General features: G+C 42.7%; 1 protein-coding gene across 3 annotated transcripts in view; it reads left to right on the top strand.

Annotated features, from left to right (window-relative positions):
• The window catches only part of ADAMTS2 (ADAM metallopeptidase with thrombospondin type 1 motif 2), a 333,580-nt gene extending 310,024 nt beyond the window's left edge, over positions 1 to 23,556 (top strand). For all 3 annotated transcript variants that reach the window (XM_082211476.1, XM_082211475.1, XM_082211477.1), the window contains 8 exons: positions 84 to 164; positions 4,617 to 4,780; positions 5,824 to 5,980; positions 7,536 to 7,668; positions 12,282 to 12,489; positions 14,398 to 14,527; positions 15,965 to 16,054; positions 20,829 to 23,556. In XM_082211476.1, the coding sequence (XP_082067602.1) occupies positions 84 to 164; positions 4,617 to 4,780; positions 5,824 to 5,980; positions 7,536 to 7,668; positions 12,282 to 12,489; positions 14,398 to 14,527; positions 15,965 to 16,054; positions 20,829 to 21,292 (1,427 nt within the window). In that variant the 3' untranslated portion in view covers positions 21,293 to 23,556. The remainder of the gene's footprint in view (positions 1 to 83; positions 165 to 4,616; positions 4,781 to 5,823; positions 5,981 to 7,535; positions 7,669 to 12,281; positions 12,490 to 14,397; positions 14,528 to 15,964; positions 16,055 to 20,828) is intronic.
• Positions 23,557 to 25,549: the final 1,993 nt, after the last annotated feature.

Here is a 25,549-nt window from a genome sequence, read left to right as displayed (position 1 = left end):
CAGAAGGATGGCTCAGTATTCTGGTCCTCTTTTCCTTTCTCTGTAATAACAGCAACCTGCACTGGTTTAATGTGTCCCTACAGGTTATATCAAGATGTTTGAAATCCCAGCAGGTGCGCGGCACTTGCTAATACAAGAATCGGATGCCTCCATTCATAATCTTGGTGAGTATTACATTATCAGCATTGTTCTATCACCATCTTTTTCTGTTGTTGTTGTTTAGTCGTTTAGTCGTGTCCGACTCTTCGTGACCCCATGGACCAGAGCACGCCAGGCACTCCTGTCTTCCACTGCCTCCCGCAGTTTAGTCAGACTCATGTTTGTAGCTTCGAGAACACCGTCCAACCATCTTGTCCTCTGTCGTCCCCTTCTCCTTGTGCCCTCAATCTTTCCCAACATCTTTTTCTGTACATTTGCTTTTACTGACAATATGAAAATATATTTTGCCTGTTTAAAAAATAAAATCAGTCAAGAGAAAAATTTCTCCTTATGAGAAAAATAATATTATGACAATGAAATTGCTGCATACCACCCCAATCTCCAAGTGGTCTGAGATTCCAGAGGTTCCAGGCAGTTACCCAGAGTTTGGTTTCCTTGGAATGAGGGACAGTGGAGACTATGGTGTCTTTAGGATATATGGTTTATTTACACATACATACAGTCATTTTGTCACCCCTCCCAGTGATGACCCCCAGGGTGGCCCGCACCCCCACACCCCCTTCCTGCGCCACTGCATGCGGTTTCCATATTTATTTGTTACAGGGAATGTGCTTCCTAGTCAATGGGCTCACTGGTTCTGCTTTTGCATATGTCTTTATAGCATCCTGGTGCATTCAGTTTCAGATTCAGAGCCATCCATCGCAAGGATGCTCAATCAATCACAAAGCTTAAACAGTAATTGAAATCCTCTCCTTCCAATTCAGTGGATCAATAATAGACAATGTCTTGCAGAATGTTATTAATTAGAAGTGGATTCACAACAAATAGCCTCGTAACTGCCATGAATCACTCCCCCCCACCCCCCACCCGGTTTTACTTTAGTAAATGCTTCCCTTGCACTGATGTTCCGTGGAGCCTCGTGGGACTCATAGCATTCTTTGTACAAACTTATTCCTTATGCTCGGCAAACTGTTTCTGATGAAGCATGGGCAATATATAAACCTCCGGCTTTTAAAGCCTGGTATCAACCCTGACAGCACTTTAGGAAGGGATTGCAAGAGACACGAGGGTTGGTCCCCCCCACCCCAGAGCAACAGAGAAGGCAATGCAACAAGTGTATGAAACTTTGGAATTATTATTTTGACAGTCAAAGTAGGAAGAAAGATGAAAGAGGACTTAATTATTTTTAGAGATTGGCCAGGAAATTTGGCTGTAGCAAGGTTCAGTAGCAAAGGCTGCAGCAACATTTGAAGTGCAGAAAAGAGATAGAGTGAGACGGTAGACCCCTCAAGTTCAAAGGGGCCTCATCTAATCCAGTCACCTTCACAGAGGAATGATTTGCTGTACTTAACATCTCAGCCAGATGATTCAGCTGAAGCGATTTCCTTAGGTAATTGATTCCATTTGCTAAGTTCTTTCTGAAGATTAATAAAACTCAGAGGCAGCATACGCAGTGTCAGCCTGCACACATGTAACCCATTTGCAGTCTGCTAGCCATGTAGAGCTTATAACCAGGAAGTCATTAACCTCCTGTTTTTGCCATCTACCTGGGGAAGCTAAAACAGGGAGCTGTCAAACACCTCTCAGGCCAGAAGTTACCTTCTTGCAACGTTAAGCCATTGAGCCAAATTCAAGCACAGGGATATATCCTTAAATGGGGTGCATATGGAAAACTGCTCCCTCTTTTGAAGTCAGTAGGGAAGCCCACCCAGGCACAAACTGAGCATCTGAAAGCACATGGAGCTGTGGAACAGAAACATTTACCTAGAATAGCATGTGTTGGCGTGTCTTGCTGATTCAGTTTCAGTTTCTCATCCAGTATAAGGCCTTCTCAGTGATGGTGTTGGGTAGTCCTCAGTTTAAACCTGTGCATTTGTTTGTTTGTTCCTATGTGTGAAATTTTCAGATTTCAATCTTATATAGATAGTTCTGAGTAGATACATGTAGAATTTCACTGTAATTTTTTTTTTTATGAGGGATCAAATGAATTATACATAGGACTAAGCTCCATTCAGGTGTGTAGCTGAAATAGTTACACACTCCACCAGAAACGAAATGGAAGCATTGAGGATGCAGTGGGTGTGGAAAGAGGTGTAGCAAAGGGATGATGGATCCACACCCCCAAAAAGCAGCAAAACATTCAAGTGGAGAGGTTTGGAGCTCAATTTCTCTCAACTCATTTGATTATCCCCATGTTGGTTAAACCTGAATTTATAGAAGGGAAACTTCAAGATTGGTGTTATTCAAGGATAACATTGTGTGCACTACACAAATTAAATGGGAATGCCAACAGCCACAAACACACAGTGAACTCTGGTGTGGACAAGCTCTGAGTGTAATAAACTGTTAGTCAAACTCAGAGTAGACCCAATGAAATAATAGTAATAATATGTTCTACCATACTTTGAGAATGACTAACATGGAATTTTCTAAACCACTTTTTAATTATAGAGAGACCCCCACACACCAGCAAAGAACAGGTGGGTTTGTTTCCAAACACACTAAAGCCCCAATATGTGTGTGTATTATGTAGTGAAAAGAAATCAATCACTGCACATATTCTCTGGCATTCTTATCTTGTTACTTCAGGCATGAAGAAAACAAGATTCTAGGGCAGGGATCCACAGGGACAGGGGCAGGAGACTTGTAATGCAACAGGCAGGGCAATGCTAACAGAACTTCAGCTGCTTGATCTGGAAACATAATGCATGATTTGCTCTGTTTTTCGTCTCAGAGCTGATGTAAGACACACCATTGAAGCAGATAAAAAAGACTAGGTAGCTGAAAAGATACTGGGGATGAAGAGGCAGGACGAGTATTTGTTTTGGTCTGTTAGAACAGAATTCACAAAGTAAAATAATGCACAATAGACGCCAGTTGTTCCTCGTGAATGTATTTCTTCACAGCTCTGTTATCAGATAGGTCCAGCTGGTTCTCCGATTCCAGGGCTGCAATGCAAAATCAAATGAATGGCATAACATAGGCTCAGCCCCAAACGATTTATCAACTCTTAGATAAAATAGCTGGCTGCACTGAGGGCTTCCTTCCAAGGGAGAGGGCTGTGACAGGGTGCGAGAGTCAGCAGTGTCTGTTGCCTGATGACAGAGTCACTCCCTGTCGAGTCTGCAATGCCAACATATTTTCCTTCAAATGTTGGGGAGGCGGCGTCTCAATCTCTGCACACCATACAGAACAGCAGCAGCAGCAGCTCCTTGTGGTGAACTTTGCTGAGACTCAGATTCTTATGAGGAGAGGGCGAACCAGGCTGTATGCCTGAGATCCTTCAATTTCTGGATCCAGCAAGGGATTGGATTTCTGGCTCTGGGGCACCTCGTCAACTCCTCGTAGTTAGAAAAATAAAGTTCAAATTTGAGAGTTGTTGTTGTTGTTGTTGTTGTTGTTGTTGTTGTTATTAATTTAATTCCTATACTGCCCTATACCCAAAGGTCTATGTGAGCTGGAATCTGGCAGGTTGCAGGTTGGGCTAAGGTTACCAGATTTTTTTCCATGAATCCGGGGACACTTTTCAACTTCAATGGATTCTGTATGGGGACTGATTTGTAAATCAGGACACTGTCCCCGGGAAACGGGGACATCTGGTAACCTTAGGTTGGGCAGCTGGGAGACAGAGCTATGCCTGTTTTTTGTTGCAATCCAAGGCTGTGACTATGGGGGAAGCAAGACCCTCTTGGGGTGATAATGCTCTGAACCCCTCCATCGTAGGCTCAGGTTGTATATATGTGTAAATAAGCCATATATCATAAAGACACCACCTTCCAAAGGAAACACATATCCTGGGTAAGTGCCCAGAACCCCAGAATCTTGCACTGCTTGGAGTTTGGGGTGGCATGCAAGAGTACAATCTCTACATTTTCCTTCTGGTCAGGCAAGATAGCACCACCTACAGATGGAACGGTGGACAGGGTTTGCCTTGCAGGCAACTTGGGTCCCTGGGTACCTAAAGGAAGGTTAGCTCCATATCAACCAACAGATGCTGAGATCACCTGACAGTGTTCTTCCTTGGATCAACCCATCATCCAAGATAAGGTGGGTGGTCATCAGAGAGAGGGCATTTTTGGTTGTGGAGTCCTCTCCCTAAAGAGGCCTGCTTGGCACCTGCTCTGTTGTCCTTTTGGCAATGCACCCCTGCCCCCCCCCCTTTTAAGGAGTTTTTAGATCCTAGTCTGCTGTCTTATTAGGTGTTTTTGTTCTCTTTTGCTTTTATGACAATTGTCCTTTACATTTTTACTCACATTTTTATATAAACCAAATTGGGCTCTTCTCTTTTTGTGTGTGTGAAAGGCAGTACTGTATATAAGTTCTCTAAATACAATAAATAAAGCAAGCAGACAGACCTTTTCCTGAAGCCTTCCAGTCTCAGAAAAAGAGGGAGGGCAGAGAAAGAGAGAGTGAACTGAAGTCTCTTGAAGATGTTATATTTGTCCTGTTATTTCTAGCTATCAAGAACCGAGAAACAGGGAAATTTATTTTGAATGAAGAGAACTACGTGCCAGACTCCAAAGTGTTTGTCAACATGGGCGTAGAATGGGAGTATCGGAACGATGAGGATAGGGAAATGGTGCAAACTATGGGCCCCTTACGTAATGGAATCACCGTTCTGGTAAGTAACTTGAAGATGAGAGTGTCTAGATTAGACTGAGTCATACGTACAGTATTTTATGGATTGCATCTGTTAGGACATCTGTTTTAAGAATCAAGGGCGTATTTAATGGCAACAACTTTATATATTGCTACATCTGTGTGTAGGGGTTTCAGATGTCAAAAAAACTCAGACAAGCTGACTTACTTGCAAGGGAGAAAGCAGGTAGCAGGGGAAGAGCAACACAGCTTCCCAGGCAAATATACCTAAAGAAAGGCTGGAGAGCCATAAGAGTAAGGCCAGAGTCTGGCTGTTGCCCAGGCAAAACTACTACCCTGGCTGGGAGGATTTATTGAGCATTTTTTGGAGGAAGAGAAGTGGAACTATACTAAGACGTGGAAGTACAATACCTCCTCTTCTTTTTCTACTCCAAGAGGTTTACCTCATTGTCCTTTTAGTGCCAGAAAACAATCTTTTATTTCCCCAAGCTGTCTTTAATTTGGGTGTGTGTTGTTATTGTATTTACTTTTAAATTGTTTAATTGTACCCGCAATAAATAAACAAATTCTCTACAGCTGTGGTAGCTGATGTGGTGCCCTTTGGATGTTGTTGTTGGGCTACAGCTTCCGTCAGGCCAAGGCAGCAAGGCCAATGGTATTTGGAGTTGTGATCCAACATCTGGAAGGCACCACACATTGGCTACCCTGGCTCTACAGTTTTGAGTGTTTCCCCAGAAGGAACAGTAGTGGACAGTCTCTTGGGTCCTAATCCTGCCCATCCTTGTAGTAAGCCCTTCTTGCAAATTCTGTGAGAAAGGGACACATGAGTGGTCTCTGGTTGTCATTAAAAGTTGTATATATCATAAGAATACAAGACTCTGAAGGTCAATCCCACACCTGGACTGGGAGAAAAGTTGCCCTCTATCTCTAAAATGTGTTCTGAAGCTTAATTTAAAAGAGGGGTGGGACCTGTCCTACTTTTCATGCTTTTAATCTGTTTTCAAAGTGCCTCTATGATATTCCAAATGACCTTGCTGAAAAGGTATGCCTTATTTGTCTGACCAGGCAATTCCTCATGGTAACGTCAAGATTACACTGACGTACAAGTACATGATCCATGAAGACTCTTTGAATGTTGACAACAACAATGTTCTGGAAGATTCAGTAACATTTGAGTGGGCTTTGAAAAAGTGGTCACAGTGCTCAAAACCCTGTGGAGGAGGTAAAGAAAGGGTGCTAAACTGATGAATATGCATAGCTTTCTGAGGGTTACTTAGGGGGGCAGTCCTATGCACACTTACCTGGAAGAAAGTCCCACTGAACTCAATAGGACTGTTTTCCAGGTATCCAGGATTGTACTATGTAATTGTGTATGTGCTCAGACATGCAGATGTATATCAACAGCAGAACATATGAAAGGCCTTCACTGAAAATCCCCATGTTTGTGGTGATACCTGTAATGAATTATCCACCCATTGCAGCCCATTTGATTTCAAATTCACTAATGACAAATTTGTACATGTAAACTAAATCAAAGAGTAAATGTACCTGAACGTCCTCAGCTGTGATTTAATGGGTGGGTAAATGAATGAATAGCATGAAAATACAGGTCTAGAAACACTCTCTAGACAGGTTATTTATTGCTTCTCATTATTCATACTGTATTGCACATTTAGAAAGCAGATAGCAGGTTGAATGCATGAGGACGGCTCCATTCAGTAACTGAGAGAATATAAATGAATGAGTGCTGGCAACATGTTTTAATGTATAAGCATTCCAGCACGGAATGTACACAGTAGCCCATAGAATATTGAGCCATGGATAACCACTAGTGGGTTCGGCTAGCTGCTTTTGGAAAATGTATGCATCTAGATCAGGGCCTGTTCATTCATGTCCGGGCTCCCAGAATTCTATCTGCTGTGCAATTTAGGACCTGTCTCAAGCTCTCTCATTCCACTCTTACCAGGGCTGCCCCACCTATTAGGTAAGGGGAAGCAGCTGCCTCAGGCAGCAGGATCCACAGGGGTCAGATCCGGCCTCCAAGGAATACATTGCCTTTTTCTGAGGTACTTGTAGCAGCTGCAATGTGCTCCTTGGAGACTGGATCTGCCAACTCTTCAGCAGTGGTCCCCCTGCTCCCTACATAGCGGCCTCTCAGTGAAAAGGAGACACTGCTGGTCTCCTCCCACCTTGTTCCCAATGTTGATCTTTATTCCCTATCTTGTTCCTGATGTAGTTCTTCACTCCCCTATTTTCCCCTTGTGAGCCGGGGGTGGGGCAGCATTTTGTGATTTGCCTCAGGTGCCAAAATGTCTTGGGCCAGCCCTGACTCTACCCAACTGTAACGTTTTCCCACATGCCAGGCAGTAGGTAGCAAGTACACTGGAAGATCCCACATCTCTGGCACAGTTCAGACACTTTGTGTGTGTGGGAGCCCTAGGAGCCCCAGGATTGTGTGTGGGAGCCCTAGAAGCTGCCATTAGGCTTGGGGTTACATGAAATTCTTGTTGTATGAACTGATGCAGGAAGTGAAAGAGGCCCGTAGCGTTCATAACATTGGTTTGTCCACAGGATTCCAGCCACAAGCCAGGCCTATGAGCAGCTCCCCACATTCCCATGGATGATCTCTGAGGGTGGTAAATAGGCATCTGAATCAGCCCTGCCTGCAAAACAGAGAAACTTGCATTTTACCCCTAGCTTAATAGGTCTCATAGCAGGTTTCAGGGCATTCTGAGTTGTGTGGAATGCTGAAGATAACAGAAAGTCTCTTTCCTAAGGTCATCAGTTTACAAAATATGGTTGTCGGAGGAAGACTGACCACAAGATGGTTCATCGCAGTTACTGTGAGTCCATCCAGAAACCAAAGCCCATTCGCAGAGTGTGTAATCTCCAGGAATGTTCCCAGCCAATGTAAGCATTTCTTTCTACTGGAATAACTCATCACTGTTGCATAATAATCAAGAAGTGCCTGGAACTAGCCTCAAATGACCTCTCCACTCCCTTCCTTTGTGGCTGCTTTAGGTTAGAACTGCTTTCTAGCCGTGGTGTGTAGAATATTGCCCAAACAGAGTTATGCAATGATGTAATGTACCGTATTTTTTGCACCATAACACTCACTTTTTTCCTCCAAGAAAGTAAGGGGAAATGTCTGTGCGTGTTATGGAGCGAATGCCTGCGGGTGGCGGGGGGGATCTGCTGCAGTCGTGAGCAGAGGATCCATGGTTCCCCTTCCTTCCCTCCTCCGTAGTTACAAATCATGGATCCACATGGATCCTCAGGATTTTTGCATTAGGCTACTCCTAACTCACTGTCAGATCACATGTCTGTGGCCACAGCACGAACCACAAAAATCATATAGCCACTATTCCATTTAGAATATTTTTTTTTAATTGTTTTCCTCCTCTAAAAACTACGTGCGTGTTATGGTCCGGTGCGTGTTATAGAGCGAAAAATACGGTAATTCCCAGAATTTAGCTTGTTGCGGGGGAAAATTCCCTAAAAATTAATGATTCCCCAATTCCAAAGTAGATTTTGATTTGGGGGGTGGCGGCAGCAGCGGGGGGTAATTTCTGTTTTATGGATTGCATACCCATTATGGGCTGTTATTGCAGAAAATGTCAAAGACTAGTCCTAATCGAAACACCAATAAAACTTGCAGCCTAGCTTTTAAAGATGTGGGTTTGTTGGGGAGTGGGTGGAAAGTAGGTATTCTTGGCTTGCAAAAATAACTGTTTAAGCAATTATGATATTTTCCAATTTCATGCTTTATTCTTATTACAGGGTTTGGGTTTTTTTGGGGGGAAAGATATTATTTTTTAATAGCTTGGATTAGGATGGATGAGATACTGTTTGGCCCCATCCACCTAAAGAAATGCATACCCATATGCAATTTAAGAATGTATAAACAGCATTATGGATCATTATCACTTGTTGGATAGAGAACAATGAACATAATTCCATCACACTCTCAGATGCGCATCCAAGGGCACACCCAACTGAGAATGCAGTAATTCTGCACTTTGTTGCTTTAAACAGGGAGCAGATTCCAATGTGCTTTCACATTTGCATCCCCATTCATGTCTCACGCAACTAATCATGCCATTATTCTGTTTACGCACAAATAGAAAGGGAGCCTGTTCATCCTTTAGCCATTAGAAAACTGTATAATTATTTTGTGGGCATCACAACAAAGGAGTACACTGATCAAGAGCTTTATTTTTGTTACTGTTGTGGGATTTTGAAAGTGAGTAGTCAAATTAACAGAAAAAAGGAATGGATGGGCAAAGATAGCTCCAGCCTGCATTCTGGCAATTTTGTCCCAAATCACTAGGCTGCAAGGAGTTGGAATCTTATTTTAATTTTCTGTTTAAGTTTCTAATGCATCCATAATGCATAGTTTGTAGCAATTAACAACAGAATATAACTAAAATTAATTAAAATTGTCATATGCTCTTTGGCTGGCCCTCAAATGCCAGCTCAGACAAGGGAGTCTTTACAGTGCTTCTAAAAATGACTCTGACATTTTTACAGGAGTTCCTCTGTAGTGATAAAAAGCATTGATAAATATCTCTATGGGTGGTATTCAGTTAAATTTTTACTCAGTGTAGATCCATTGTGAGGAATTCAACATAGTGATATAGCCAGTGCTTTTTTTCTGGGGGGACGCATACCCCTAAACATTTTGTGAATCTAAGTTTGGCCTCATTGAGGGGCAGTATTAGAATATAAGTAGGAAAATGAAAGTACCCCTAAACATTTTTTAGGGGGAAAAACCATTGGTTACAGCAGTCATTCTGCCAGCCCAAGCCTTTTAGCTTGCCAGATGGAACAATTCCCCCCTCTCCTCTGCCGGTGCACTGCTCTGTGTATGGTTCTCCAAACCTCTGCCCCAAGCCAATTTGCGGGGGGTGCATGGGGAGGAGTGTGGGGGAAAGCTCCCTTGCACTAGCAGGATTCTTTGGGTTGGCTTCTGCTAGTGGCGGCACTTGTTAGTTGAATCCGGACAATGAAATCAATCGACCTAACTAAGGTCAGTGGGTCTACTGTGAATAAAATGTGACTGAATGCCCCCCTATATGTGCTTGTGGTATGGTCCAGAATGTTCAGGCGGTATAGATGTTCCTGGCTGAACTTAAAGAACATGAGTAGGGCAGGCTCTAGGGCTCCACACACCCTTGCTGGGAGTAAGTCCCATGGAACATGGTGGGACCTACTTCTGAGTCGGCATACCTAATACTGTTCCCGCAAGGTAACGAACATCAAAGTCATTTTACATTTCAAAAAGATGACTTTCAGTTTTGCCTAGAAGACAGCAGGAAGCCAGTGCAAGCTCTGGAACAATCTGTGCAATGCCCTCTGTCACTTGGCACACCAGTGGGAGCTCACAAGCACTCATCAAAGATGTTGTGGGGCAGGCAGGGCCATAGGAGAAAAGCTAGTAGGAAAGAGGTCCCAAACCATGGACATTCATTTGAAGGTCTTTAAAGGAACATGTGTAGGTTGGGGGTGGCACCTCCACCGTGATCCCAGTCCCTCCCCACAACATGTTCATTGTGCCGGAATTTAAGGTCTGAGAGGGCACCTTCTAGGCATTCCCAGGAAGACAGAGAAGTGGCCATTAGCTAGTTTGGCCCTAAATGATCAGGAGGGGTGTGAGCACCATCTACAGTGGGTGCTCCTGTTCACCCAGACCTCAGTCTGTTATTGAACTGTGTGTGCTCTTATACTTTTTCGGGTACAGGAAACTGGGCTAGATGGAGCCTGAGCCTGATTGTACATTTCCTACTATTTACTTGGCAAAGCTTCAGGGCCAGAGGTTTGCAAAGCTGGAGTTTTTAATGTTTGCATTTTTAGGACATAATTGCCATCCTCTGTGTCACCAAGGCTGGCTTTCGGCAACAGCGGGGGGGTGAATGAAACTCCATTTAACCCTACTGGGAGCTGCAAGCGGGCATCCCTGTCAGACTTAAAACTCCCTTTTGCATCATGGTGTCTACTGAATTTTGAAAAAATCCAGAAAGTACAGAGGTTAATATTCTATTTATTAGCATAGTACAGTAAAGATTTAGAAGGACTTTAGCACTGCTCCTGAGAGAAACACATAAGATTGCTCTGAAAGCTTTATAATGGCAGGACAAACTGCATTGCTGTGGCCCTCATTCTTTTTCATGCGGTTCTTTGGTTGATTGCTGAATTGCCGGCATATCCAAAGCAGCAAATTCATCTCTAAGAATTATGCTGCTCCTATGCCAGCATCTACCAACAACACTTGTTTCAGTGGTTTATCCCCCTGCTGGTTTCCACATGAATTATTTAGAACATTACAAATAGCTGTTGTTACGGAGCCTGGAAGGAAATTCTTTTCCTGTAAATCCAGCGTAGCTGCCACAGGCAAAACAAACAAACAAAAAGTTTCATGGGGAGGGATCTAGCACAATAATTCAGATCACTGTTAGGGTGCATAATGAGATCTCGTATCTTTTGTGCTTATGTAATAATATCTGTCGGTTTAATGGCTCAGTATTTTTGTGACCGTGTGAAGTTTCCATGATGAGCATTAGAATCCTTACGTTTAATTTTAATTTTTGGCAAAAGTTTAAAGTTTAAAGATGTCAAACTAGGGAGAGGGAGGGCCATCAAAATGGTTTCTAAACTACAGTTTTAAAAAACTACAAAGTATCGAAGAGGATCAGTGAAGCTCCTAGCATAGAATTTTTTTGTTGTTTCCTTCAACTGTCATAATTCAAGAATGGAACAAAATTAATAACTTGGATAGATAAGAATACATGCAGTGACAGAAAACAATTAATTATTCAAATGAAAACCAACAAAATTACACAGCTATAATGCCATGATTAAACATTCTTAGAGACATCTCACTAGGTTTTTCTTCCTCCTCAGCTTGAGCAGTCCATGCTGTGTCAATCATTCCATCATAGCATGCCTTCAGCTTGCGAGACAGAACAATCCAACCCCCCCCCCATCTCCCTGGAACCAAGCCAATTTAGGGGAGAGAGGGAGCTGTATTGTGCTTCCACTGACAGAACTCATTAGTTGAATCCTGCCCCAGATGTTCACTTCTAGGAGACAAGAAAGCAGCTTCATTTGACCCTTCTGTTTCCTTGCCAGGAGTTTGAATTCCTTCCTAAGGCATGCGTAGAGGAAGACTGACTGAAATCAATGCGGCTTATGTTGGTCATGACTAAATTGTCCCATTGATTTCAACTGGTCCACTCTAAGCATGACCAAGTCTGAATCCAACTCCATGTGCCCTACATCAGTTGTGAAAAGCTCTCACATGTAGGTGGGGGATTAGGGCCTAGAGGTTTCCCAGCTGATGTAATGCAATTTGCTCATGTGCATCCTACCTGATTGGCACACCATGGATGTGTGCACAAGACGTGATGAGAGAAGCTGCCCTGAAACCATGACATTAAGAAATAGCAATCATCAAATTATTATTGTGTGACTTAAGCATGTGCAATATAAACTCACCAGCCTGGACTTCTTTTTCATTGAACCAGATGGGTTACAGGAGACTGGGAACCTTGCAGCAAAAGTTGTGGGAAAACAGGATATCAGGTACGTTCTGTCCGCTGCATCCAACCGCTGCACGATAACACAAACCGCTCTGTCCATGCCAAATACTGCAACAGCGATCGCCCAGAGGGCAGGAGGGTTTGCAACCGGGAGCTTTGCCCTGCGCAGTGGCGGATAGGACCCTGGTCACAGGTAAGCAGGATTTTGTTCTGTCGTTCAAATTACATTTGGAAGAGCCTATATTAATAAGGGTGGTGTCAAATTCACATTAGTGAATTGGTTGTGAGCCTTAGTGTTTCACATCATGGGGGGGGGGACATTGAATGTCAAGATTGCACAAGATGCATGTTTGTTGGTTAACTTCCATAATTGTGCAGCAATATAACCATACTGTTAAAAACAAAGAATCTAGTTTGCCTGTCCCTATACTATATTTGCACTCATCTGTCATAATGCTGACAAAAAAGGGTGGGTGGGTGGCGGAGTAATCAGGCAGGCAGGTGGGCACCCCAGGCAGGTCCTCCCATCTTCTTCCTGTTGCCACTGCCAGCTGACTTAGGTGGGTAGAAGAAGGCAAGAAGAAGGTGCTGCAGGCAGGCAGGCAATGCAGGTAAGCCAACAGGTGGAGCACTTGCTGCACTTCTTCTGTTGTTGCCAGAGCTTCTGCCACTGGTGGAGGAAGGGGGAAAGAGAGACTTTCCCCATCAGTGGTCGCCATACCAACACCAAAAGGAAGCCCACAAAGGCTTGGCTGTGGTGGCAGGGTAAGGATGGGGACTAAGGTGGGAAAAACTTTCTCTCCTTCTTTGCCCTTCCACCAGCGGTAGTGGCAGGGTGGAAGGGTACCCACCCACCTGTGGTGGCAGCAATAGGGAGCATGGGGAAGTTGGGTGAGCTATGGCAAAAGGGTTTGAGAACAAGCTGTGAGATGGAGGAGGAAGGACAGGCAAGCTGTGAAATGATGGGGAGGGGTTTGGGGTGAGGTGTAAAGAGAGGGAGAGGGGTTAGCCAGTTTTAAAGGCAGCAGCCCCTAGTGCAGTTATAAAAATTGTGTTTGGCTAACACCCAGAATGTTAGGTAACTGAGTCACAGGTGAGGGACAGAAACCTTTGGGGATATTCCCAGTACTACTTTGCACCATGTCAGGATGCAGTGAGGCTTCATAGTCCCAAAATCCTGGGAGCGGCTTTGTGGGCAAGAACTGGACCATGCAACCTGCCATCAAAGCCTATGATATGATCAAATCACAAGAATGCAAAACTGATCCCAGGACCAGAAGTCAGTGCAAGAGAGCAGAGACTACAAACCCATCACTGAGACTAAGGGTGGTATTCAACCAAATTTTATTTAGAGTAGTCCCATTGAAATTAAGTTGGGTCCATCAATTTCAGTGGATCTGCTCCTCACAGTAAAAAACTTGAATTCCATTCTGTGAGTGGAAGCACACACCAGGAGCTGGAACAAACAGTCAAATGTTTGTCATCAGTTCAGTGAATGCAGAATCTGAAGAGGAGAGCATGTGAAGGCTAAGCTGTGAGGAGGATCACATCAAGTTATGGGGTCAGGGAAGCGATCTGGAACAATGAGCCACCCTGAGGGCAGTAGCCTACATAGCAGGGGATGCATGGACCAGCCATTCAGGATGCTAACTTACTGCAGAGTTTTGCATTTGCTGTACTCAGTTGCTATTATTATTACTATAATTGTTAGAAACACTTCAGACAGGCAAACACCCCAAGTCAGAGCCCCTTGTGGGTTTCATTATGCACATAGAACACAAATATGCATACAGCTTACCTCTTTATTTCAATGGACATAGTAGGTCCACAGCAGAAAAGAAGCTCTCTGTGGTTATTGGAGCTCCTTTGCTCCAAAGAAATACAAGGCTGGCTTGTTGTAATCTAACATCTAACACTACCATATATAGCAGTTAGAGTCCACTTTGGTTTAGGGTTCTTGGTTGTACTGATGACGACAATGAACAGTGGTAAGTAACAATAAATAATTGTTTTCATATAAATCATGTTACCTGTAACAAATGCCAACTGCCGATAAATTAGCAAAAGTGAAGTTGACTCCTGGTTTCTGGTTTCTCTCCAGTGCTCTGTAACCTGTGGTAATGGTACACAAGACAGACAAGTTCTGTGCAGGACAAGAGAAAACGTTATTGGCTTCTGTAAAGAAGACAAGCCAGAGACAAGGAGGTTATGCATTCTACCTTTGTGTCCCAGTGAGTGCTGGTCCCTCTTTTCTATTTATTTGGGGTGGGTGCTTTGTGACAATTGTACCAGTCATACAATTAAAATTTGTGGTTCGAGGACCCGATCCCCGCAAAGTGAAATGAATACACAAGGACACGTGTTATAAGGTTAATGGGCAAGAAAAGGCCACAACTTTATTGATTACAGCAAGTGAAAAGGTATTGGCTTAGGCATTGGATTACGTCAGCTGACTCCACCCCCTCAGAGAGGGGTGAGTCTAAAACAAGGGGGGGTTATTCACCAGTAGGTGGAGCCTGTTGATGCTAATCCAACTATAGGCTCTCCCCTGATGTCACCGAGGGTCGTGCCATGGCCTCCCGCCAAGCAGGCATCGGACAGAATACACGACCGCCGGATTCCTTTAACGGAATACCCAAAAATAGAAGGCACAGGCGATGGCCACACCTAGCCCTTCGACACCACGACACATTATTCCAATGCCTAACCTACCCACCAATACCACGAGAGTTGTGACGATTGCTACGAGGTAGGCGAAAAAACCAAAAAGCCTAATGCCAAATGGAAAAATTCCTACCAGCCCCCCCCCCGGACAACCAGGGCGACCAACCTAAGGTCCATAGCAAGGCCAAAGAAAACTAAGACCCTGAGCTCAAAGGGAGTGGAGGGTGGGTGACTCGCGACAGGGCGACGAAGAGTGAGGCCGAGGAGGGGCTGGCACCGCAGCATTTAGGCTGCTGTACACGCCCCCTCGGAGGCACCTGGTTGGGTGCCTGCCGATGGGCGTGGGCGCCAGCCAGGTGAGTGGGAGGCAGGGGGCAATGCCCCCTGCTAGAGGCAGAGCTTGGCTCCCACCCACAACCACTCCCCTCTCTTCCAGGAGGAGAGTCTTTGTAGTGATTTTTAGAATACAGTAAGCCCGCAACTTATGCACATTTAACTTCTGCATGTTCAGCTTGGCAAAGGACATAAAAAGGGGGCAGGTGTCAATTTTGGTTCTATGATGACACTACCTTTCTACTGGTGTGGTACACATGTTTTCAAACAGGTCCAGGCTGCAACATTTTTAGGCATACATATTGCAGCCTGGACCTGTTTGAAAACATGTACCACACCAGTAGAGAGGTAGAGTCATCAGAGAACCAAAATTGTATGTGTGACAAATCCTAGAAATGCTGGGAAGCCTGCATGAAAAAGCATGTGTGTGGTGCACAAATTTGTTCTGTTTTGTTTTGACTTTTCTGTAGACATTTCACCAATGTGATGACTTTGAGAAGAGGTGCCCAAACTGACATTATTTAAAACTAATAATGTACTGCTGTAGTTTTTCAAAAGCTATTTTCTTTCTTAGAATAGTAGCTACTAATTCTGTTCAGTCAACCAAAATGGTGCATTAAGAAGCTTACAGATGTGCTATTTTTTTCCCCCATTACTATGTTCTCTTTCAGGAAATTCATCTGATACATCAAAGAAAACTTACAGGATACAATGGCTGTCAAGACCGGACCCAGATTATCCCATCCAGAAAATATCTTCAAGTAAAAGACCCATTTATAACTCTGCCTTTGCCCTTAAATGCATGCCACATCAAATGTGGACTTTGCCTTCTGCTCTATTCTTCTTCCTATATGGAAAATTTCCTTGAATCTGCCAAGTCTTACCTTGGGCTGAATCTTTTTTTCCCTACGCTGGGCCTTGGTGCACAGTGTCTTTCTTCTCTGGAGATTGAGTAGCACTTGCTGCAGTGGCGATCGTGAAGGTGTTGGATGTGTGAAGTTGGATCTCTTCGGTGTGTTGGAAGTCCTCTAAAAAGTGAGCTGGTATCAGTTTGCTTGTTGATTGGTGATGGTGAAAAAAGGCTCTTAACTGGCTCATGATTTCAGTTTGATGGTGAAACCGAGAACTTATTGTGAATGTGATCACATCACAATAATGACACCTTGTAGTGCTAAAAGTTCTCCTTTTGTCTAAAGGTCCTCTATCTTACAACAAGTTAGCTTCAGTGTTTTTGCAGGGTAGTCAAATGAAAGTGCTCATTCCATCATGGTTCTTTACAGTCTCATTGCTTATTAACTCATGCGTCACAATTTTTTTAATTCCTGGCTTTAACATTTTCATTTGTTTCCATGAAAAATGTTGATTACTACAGGTAGATGAAACTCTCTTGATATTCCTGTCAAATGCTGCTACTGTGCTATGCTTTTATTGAAGCTCTTCTACCTATATTTTTTCTTTCCAAAACCAGCAAGGGAATCTTCACACAATTTTGCCAGAAAGTTCCTTGTTATTATTATTTTTTAACACATATAATGCAAATAGGAAACCAGTATGGCAAAACATGTGGTCTATGCTACAGGTTGTGGTGTGCAGTATTTCAATACCATTGAGACAATATGACATTGTCGTGCTGTGCAATGTCAAGAATTGTTCAGCAGTGAACTCTTTATACATCATTGCATCCATCAGTCTTTTTTCACCATTTGCATGTTTGACTTGACTGGTTCAGTTGTGTGTGTGTGTGTGTATGTATGTGAGCGTACGCGTGTATGTTTGTGATCTATAGATGTGTCAACTGGCAAACATAACAGTGTGAACAATGACAGAATTACCTCAATTTTTATTGCTTTGTTTCATTTTGCTTAGGGAGAAAGAAACTACATTTAGAAAAATGCCTTAAACTTTAATTGCATTGGCATTAACCACCAGTTCCAGCTTTAAATATACAAATAGTGCACTGGTACCATGAATTGATATTCATGTACGGTGTTTTTACTTGAATGCTAAAACACTGGACGGACGTTTGCACAGTCGGATGTATGAGGAAGGAAAGGATCACTACCCACCTAAAAGAAAGGGCCATTGCCCAACTTACCCTGTTTTAACTGGTAGATATTTGCTTCGGCATGTGTTTGTGCTGAAGATCTATAACTCGCTGTTCATAAAACCACTTATATAAACATCAAATAACAGGCGCATATCAGTACCTGTGGATCATGGCAAATTGCTTGCTACCTTTCTCCACCAAATCATATCCCTTAGGAAGGTGGTCCTGTGGATCTTCTAACAATGTAGCACTTCAAAATTGTCATTATCATGTGATCACATATTTAAATTTTGCTGTTTCTATGATGATTGCCTGCAACCTGTTCGTAATTTTACATGGCAACGAAAAAGGCAAAGACATTATCTGGCACTAAATACTGTTATGTAAAATAATTGGTGTTTAACTGTTATCAACTTATTCATGACTGTTAGTTACCTTTAAATAGACAACTGTTGAGTGATGTTTCAAGCTATGGATGGCTATAGAGAATGGTGCAATAAGGTATCTGGGCATTGTGCACTAGATCTATATGCACTTTGGTTTATCAGGGATATTTTATTAGTGTTTTGTATGTATTTAACATATTATTAAAGATGTGCCAATTCAGTTTGCTTTTCAATATTTTTTTATGAGGCCAGTTGAAATGTGTACCAAAGTGACTGTGCAAATGACTATTTTTTTCTTACTGCTCAGTTGAAGACATACTTCCAGTCTGTCATGCATACTACAAAATAAAATAAGATGAAAGTTCAGCAGGTCTGGCAGTTTTGCTTTAGGAAAACAAAATAAACTTACTCTGACATATATGCAAGAGAAACAACCAAGAGTGCACCTTAAAGACTAAGGTTTATTGTGGCATAAACTTTTGAGAGTGCAACTGGGTTGCAGCTGACAGACATCTATGCCCCTCCCAAATTATGTTCAAGACTCTGATTCTCTTGTTTTTGCTGCAACAGACTAACATTGCTATCCTTCTGGAGATTTCTTTATATAAAATGTAATTATGAATGGGAAGTATATTGACTGTATCACAAGAGTCAATTATTTCATGTGGCTCTGTATTTGATCTGCATGTTTTGGGGAATGTTTCACTGTTGTTGAAATAAGGCATTTTTCTAAAGATGCTTTAAGAGGTTCTTACATTGAACAGCCAACAAACTTAATTTAAGTTTGAAATACTTGCTACGATTTACTCATCTTATAAATTTGGTAATATTCTAATCCTATTTCTTAGAATGGGTTTATATATAAAGAATACATGTTATCCTTCTAGAACACAATATTCACCTTTATATTGTTCTCTCGTCCTCAAAACAAAAGGACTGATAGTTCATGTAGAAAGGGGCTAATTTAAAGTTGTCTTCTTTGTTAATCAAATCTAAATTTCCTAGACTGATATGTTTGCCAACTAAACACACTCATACCCTAATTTATTTAAGTAAAGGATGCGTGAAGAGACGCCGTGTATCCTTTCTAAAATCAGTGAATGCGTCTGCATTTGATCAGGTGATGCTTTATGTTGCAATCTGGTTGAGAGCCTGACACACATGCTGCTGCTTTACCTGCCTGCAGTGCTGTTCTAATAGCCTTGTGATGTTGCGATGACATCATGGTTACTTGCACCCTTCCCCTTAGAACACTTGAAAATGTGCATTTGAAACCTCATGGGGGACCGATGCTGCTGGGAGGGTGGATTTCAAGCAGGGAAATAGGTGGGGTTAAGCCCTCCTCTACAAACACCACTCATTGCTTCTCTGCTCCTTGTTGCCCTCACTGGAAGAACTTGCTCCTGCTCTAAAAGGGCCATTGAGCTTTACAAATGGATTTTTACCATTTGAGCCCTAGTATTACCAGGGCAGGCCAAATACGTTCTGGTGCTTGAAGCACTCCTCCCACTAATTAAGAAATGGAACTATCATCCTGGTGAGCTCCATGGAGGCTTCATTGAAATGGACAAGAGCAAAACAAGGTTCATTCAGTGAGGCTTGCACTGGAAAGTTTCTCAGTGGATTGTAAATCATGGCATCACTTCCAACAGTTTAAAATCTGCTTCACTCAGGCTTACCTTATGTTAAGGCGGCATGGGTGTCCTCCAGAAGTAAACACATAAAGGGGATGAGTGACAGGAACATATTCTTGAGCAGTATTGTGCATGCCCCAGGGTCGCTGGATTTGATCTCGCTGTCAGTTCCTTGTCTGTACAAAGGTGTTTGGAAGAACCTGCCTCCTGTTCATCCTGTATATAATAGGTGCAGGAAACACTGGTGTTAGACAATAGAACAGCAGCAAAATGGCACCATCTACAGCCATGAGAGAGGTGTCTGCAGGTTCAGGAGAACCTCAAGGTTTGAAAAAGCACTGAAAAAAACTGGGGGGGGGGGACTCCTAACAGGGAAACTAAGCATGGGGGTCAGAAACCCAGGTGGGAAGGAGAATGGAATGGCGTGTGTTGAATAGGGAGCATTGTACATTACAACTGTAACACTTGCTGCCATGGTAAAGTGCTTTCTTTCTTTTTTTTAGTATAGCATTTTCCCCCCTGCTTTGGGATTTCTCCAGAACTTCTACAATGTATTAGCATTGACCTTCAATTTTTCACCACTCATTCTGGCCACTCATTCTGTATATCCCAATGCCGCTGTTAAATTCTTTTAATCCTAGGAGGCCATGAAGCAGAAATCCTTCTTTTTGGGCAGTTTACCAAATCTGCTAGCTGGATGTCAATATACTAATGTAAAACAAATCCTTGCTGTAATCAAAACAACAACAACAGGGATGCAATAAAAAAACCATTTGAAGTTCTAAGAAGTTACCTGAAGTTTCCATTGCAGCCCCTGGCTAAGGAAAATCAGGGTCTAGTGGCCAGCAATATAGATTGATTGACTGCCCCTGGAGTTCTTCAACTGAATGAACCAGGAGTCCGTTTTCAGTGGCGCAAGCTAAAGCTGGTTGTTCAGGGCCAGGGGTCTGATGTTATGGATACCATGTGAGAGAAGCTATTGGAAATGCTTCAGCATGGTGACAACGACATGCAACCCCTGCAGTGTGTCAGAGATGCTCATGAATTTCCACACTCAATGCCAGCTGCTGATACAAGTGTAAGGAAATTCTCCATGTGATTAAGGTAATCCATCTGGTGAGTGGTCCCTCCCAGACACCATATGGAGCCATTGCTACACAATTACGTCCTATTAAGCAGCCACAATATATGTGAGTCTGAGACCAAGAGCATCTTGAAACCACAACATTCAGGAATGTAAGTGGGTCCACTTCTAATTTGTCATCACATGTCATAAAGGTTGGAGGAGCAGTGTGTAAAATTCTGATGCGAAATTTTAGATCACTGCAAGAAATGGGAGAATGCTTCCGTCAAGGCCCAGTATCAGGTCTTAGTAATATTGTATACAAGAGCCTCTAAGTCCAAGTTTGCTTGATTCTGACTCTGGTTTTATAGTATACACATAATTATTCCTGTTTTTCTCTTCCAGAAGAACGTTGCCAAGGAGACAAGTCAACGTTTTGTCGCATGGAAGTTCTCTCTCGGTACTGTACAATTCCTGGTTACAATAAACTATGTTGCAAGTCTTGTAAAATGTACAGTAACAAAACAGGAAGTGGAAACTCAACAGAACCCAACCATAGCAAGGTTAACGATATCGAAGAGGCTACCTCTCCCACACTTACAAAACCTGTTGACGTTCACATCCCACATACCACTTCAGGCCCACCCATTGTTCCCAAGATAAGCATCACTGGTTCCAATGCAACTGAAGATCGGCCAGAAGGCAACATAGTGGATGTTCCGTATAAAATTCACGGACTGGAAAATGAAGTGCCACACCACAATATCATCTTGCGGAGGAGACCACCTTACGAACGGATAAGGAACCAAAGAATTCAAGAGCTGGTGGCTGAAAAAAGGAAACAAGAAATGCTCAGGAAATTGCATTAAAATGGAAAGATAGCACAAAGTTGTTTTCCTCTCTTATAGAGAGATGCTACCACTGCTGCAGCAAAGCCCATGTCATCATAGAGCCTTAGATACAAATAGTGGTGCTATGGCAGAAATGCCAAATGCTATAGCCTGCAATAAAAAGGAAATTTAGGATTATTTAAGTTAATATAAATATTATAATGGCTAGGGTTACAAGGTGCGACAGATACTAGTGCAATATCCTCATAGGTTTCACTGCTACTTAGCGGTGGTGCCTCGCTAAGGTCAGCAGGGTTCTTTTGTGGGCTCTCTTGCGCCCTCAGTGTGTGTTCTTGAGTCCAACAGAACATTTCTGGGGTGCACTCTGTAGAATTAAGAAGAGATTCTAATAGCTTGATCCAAATCCCTCAGCAATGTTTGGAGGCCTACTGATAGAACCTCAGCTTCAGGGAAGCACATGTCTGTTTTTTAAAAATAATAATAATCAAGTCCTACCTATACTTATTTGGAAATAAGTTCAATTTATTTCAGTGGAACTTATGTCAAAGTCAGTGTGCTGGAATCTGGTGTGCCATTTTTGCCTGTCTTTCCATTGAATTAAATGGTGGTGCTACCATACTCAGACGGCAGCATAAAATGGGCTACCATGATATAAAGGACCTAATTCAGATCCTGTTTCAGGAATCAAGCATAAATCAAGCTTTCTGTTAACCACTTGAAAGACAAAAGTAGGTCAGAATTGATGCCACGTAATGTACAAAATGAGGGATGCGGGTGGCGCTGTGGGTTAAACCACAGAGCCTAGGACTTGCCGATTAGAAGGTCGGCGGTTCAAATCCCCGCGACGGGGTGAGCACTCCCGTTGTTCAGTCCCTGCTCCTTCCAACCTAGCAGTTCGAAAGCACGTCAAAGTGCAAGTAGATAAATAGGTACCGCTCCAGCGGGAAGGTAAATGGCGTTTTCGTGCACTGCTCTGGTTCGCCAGAAGCGACTTAGTCATGCTGGCCATATGACCCGGAAGCTGTACCCCAGCTCCCTCAGCCAATAAAGCGAGATGAGCGCCGCAACCCCAGAGTCGGTCACGACTGGACCTAATAGTCAGGGGTCCCTTTACCTTTAATGTACACAATAAGAAAGCAAAAACAACAACAGAATGATAACTACAACATGCAGCACAAGTCGGACCAAAGTAGCTTTTAACACTGTTGTCCTTGTAGAAGGAAAATTTACATGCTAGTGTTGGGGGTTGCTCCAGTAAAAGGCATCATCACTGTATCTGCTTTTTCTCACACTTAGGGACCAATACATTCTTAACATTAATCAATATACCAGCCCCAGTCAACCTCAGCTAGTGGAGTAGCACACTAAAGTTTAGCACCATGTTCTAAAATAATAGCATTCAGGAAAATATGTTTTAAATTATTAATATATTCACTCACCGGATCAAGCTGCATTGCCCCAGTCACCTCTGGTTCTGCATTTCATCATCTTAAATGCTTGCAATGAAATTACTACAGAGTTTTAACAGTGTGTAGATCATTTCCCCCAACTTTTACCAATACTCTGATTCATTTAAACGACTGGATTGCCCTTTGATTTCAGTTGGTGCTTTTTGTGTGTGAAAAAAATGTAGCTTTTGCTTATTCCGGGCTTTTTTTACAGTGCAATGTTATGTAACTGTGATGGTGAACAACTTGGGTTTTCAGCCATTCATTAGGACAACTGTACTGTAGCAGAAGCAAACGCATGTCATTATGCATATATATGTATACACAGTACTGAATTGCTTAGCAATGTATAGTTTGACAGCCCTTTGAGTACTGGGTTCATCCCTCACAGCACTTTCAGAAAGCATGCAGCAACATAGTCGGTTTACTGCTCATTTTGATCAAAGATCAATGTACAGTCAGATCCTAAAGGTGTTTATTTGCCAGTAAGCCCAAGCACTGGGACTTACTTCTCAATAGGTGTGCTCAGGACAGCAACTTTAGATTGGTTATTCAAAAACATCCATGTTAATTCCTGATTAGGTATGGTCTTAAAGCTTGAGCCAGGTCTGAAAACGAAGTTTCCCCATCAATTTAACTTGATAGTGGAATAGATCACACTCCCAGGTATATCTGCTATTTTTACACATCTAGTGGCTGCTGGGGAAAATAGCTGAGCACAGGGAAATATTTTGGGTGCTATTGCTAGTAGTTCAATGGCTGCATGGACTAAAAAGCCTGTATGTGGTTTGTGTGTTAAAAAAATATATCTTCCTGCTCTGACTACCATGTTTATCTGAGTTGCTTAATGCTTACTAGTTACAGATAGGTAGCCGTGTTGGTCTGCCATAGTCAAAATAAAAAAATTCCTTCCTGTAGCACCTTAAGGACCAACTAAGTTAGTTCTTGGTATAAGCTTTCGTGTGCATGCACACTTCTTCAGATACACCAGTTACCAGTTAATGCAAGATTCTGAATGCTGAATGCTGATTCTGAATGCTGTTGCTGCCTTCATAATCTAATTGAACAGCAGCTCATTAGTACAAGTTAAACCATAGATTTCAGAGGCAACTTATTAAGCAATTCAAAGTTTTCATTGGCATACCTTGTAGGTGGCAAATAGATGGTGGTTGTTCAAAATCATCCATGTTAATTAATGAGTAGATTCCATTTCAACCAGATCTCATGAGACCAATATCTGGATATCTTATAATTAGCCTCATCACTCTTTTACATTCACTGGGAAGAAAATTTGGCATGCTATTATAATGATGGCATACAATATAGGATGGGTTTTATATTCAAGCAGCGTGAGTTCCCCTTTTAAAATGTATTGCTCCTGATCTCTAGCCACATGCAACAGCTACCGGCATAAGAACAGCAATGTTAGCCTGCTTCTACAAAGGTATCTTTATTGGGATCGGAATGGTTGTTCTATGAGGGAGGGTTCCAACGTACACTACTATTGACATAGCGGAACATTCTGGAAACAGTAAACATTTCAAGACTAGTACCAGGGCCGGCCCATTCATGAGGCAAAGTGAGGTGATTGCCTCAGGTGACAGGATTCACTGGGCCAGCAGATCCTGATGTTCCGTAGCACCATTTTGGAGCCAAAATGTCCTGGACTGGCCCTGGCTGGCCTTCCTCTGAAATTGTAGAACTCATCTGAAAGACATAGGTTTGCTTTTTTGCCAAACAGTCTGATTCCACTTTCTCTTTGTCCCCCTTCATATTAATGTACTTTCATGAACACCTATGGTGGAAAATATTTTCCAAATGACAGCCTATTTAGTGGGAGAGGTCTTTCCAGTGTAAGGCCTGATATAATCTTAATCTTGCTTAATTCAGAAGTTAGTTTCTCCACCCCACCCCCTCCAAAAAGGGGGCAATTGCGTGTTCTGTTCTGTATATGTAGCATAATAACGTGAAGTGTCTGAAGAAATAAATCCCATGACAGCTAATTAATTTTATTGGAACTTGCTAATGATATTGGAAGCAATTAGGGGCATGTGTTAGTAATTAGGGACATAGAATTGCTCAGATTTTCTGGAAAGGCTGCCACCCAGCAGAATGCTTTGGAGCACAATATTATGCCATCACTTCATGGAAATGAGGACAATTTCATACATTTATTTTGTTCCAAACAAATGGAGAAAAGTGACTTTTGGTCTGTTTAGGCCATTATCTAGAAGCACGTGTGGAAAAAATGGAAAAAAAGAAGCATGTGTGAATAAGGGCTTCACATGCCCAGTGGGTCTTTCACCTCGTATCATACTAACCCGTCCCCCTTGATGTATTGTAAGCAGCTTTTAAAATGTTGGGGGCTTCGGTGAGGCGAAGAAATGAGGGAGGAAGCCCAGTAAGGCACACTTGACTGAAAAAGGTAACACTGTGCCTATAGCCTTCATTAATGTGGAAGTCAAGCAACAGTGGGAGATATGTATTAAAGTAGCTCCACTATCCTTGGTATTTCTCCCCTCAAAAATGGTTTCCCCATAATCCTGCTACGATGGGGGAAGGAGCATCACTGCAAATCATCTTGCTGTCCCATATTTATTTTATCACCTCAAGTTTTCCCATCCACTTTCTTCCACAAGACTCTGTGATGCAGTGATAGGGCTTCTGTGCCTTTAAAAGTCGTATGGGTAGAAGTCTGAGAGGCACAGCTTACCTTAGAACTGAAACTCGGTGCTGGGAAGAACTTCGGCCGTTAGATTCGTGCCTATTGTCTTGCTGTTCAGGGCATATTAGACCTACAAGAAAGAAAAAGAAAGTAACTGTATAC

Source organism: Podarcis vaucheri (genome assembly GCF_965113315.1).
Source record: "Podarcis vaucheri genome assembly, chromosome: 2".
NCBI classification, from domain to species: Eukaryota; Metazoa; Chordata; class Lepidosauria; order Squamata; family Lacertidae; genus Podarcis; species Podarcis vaucheri.
Note: the sequence above shows the minus strand (reverse complement) of the source record. Positions and strands in the feature narration are given on the sequence as shown.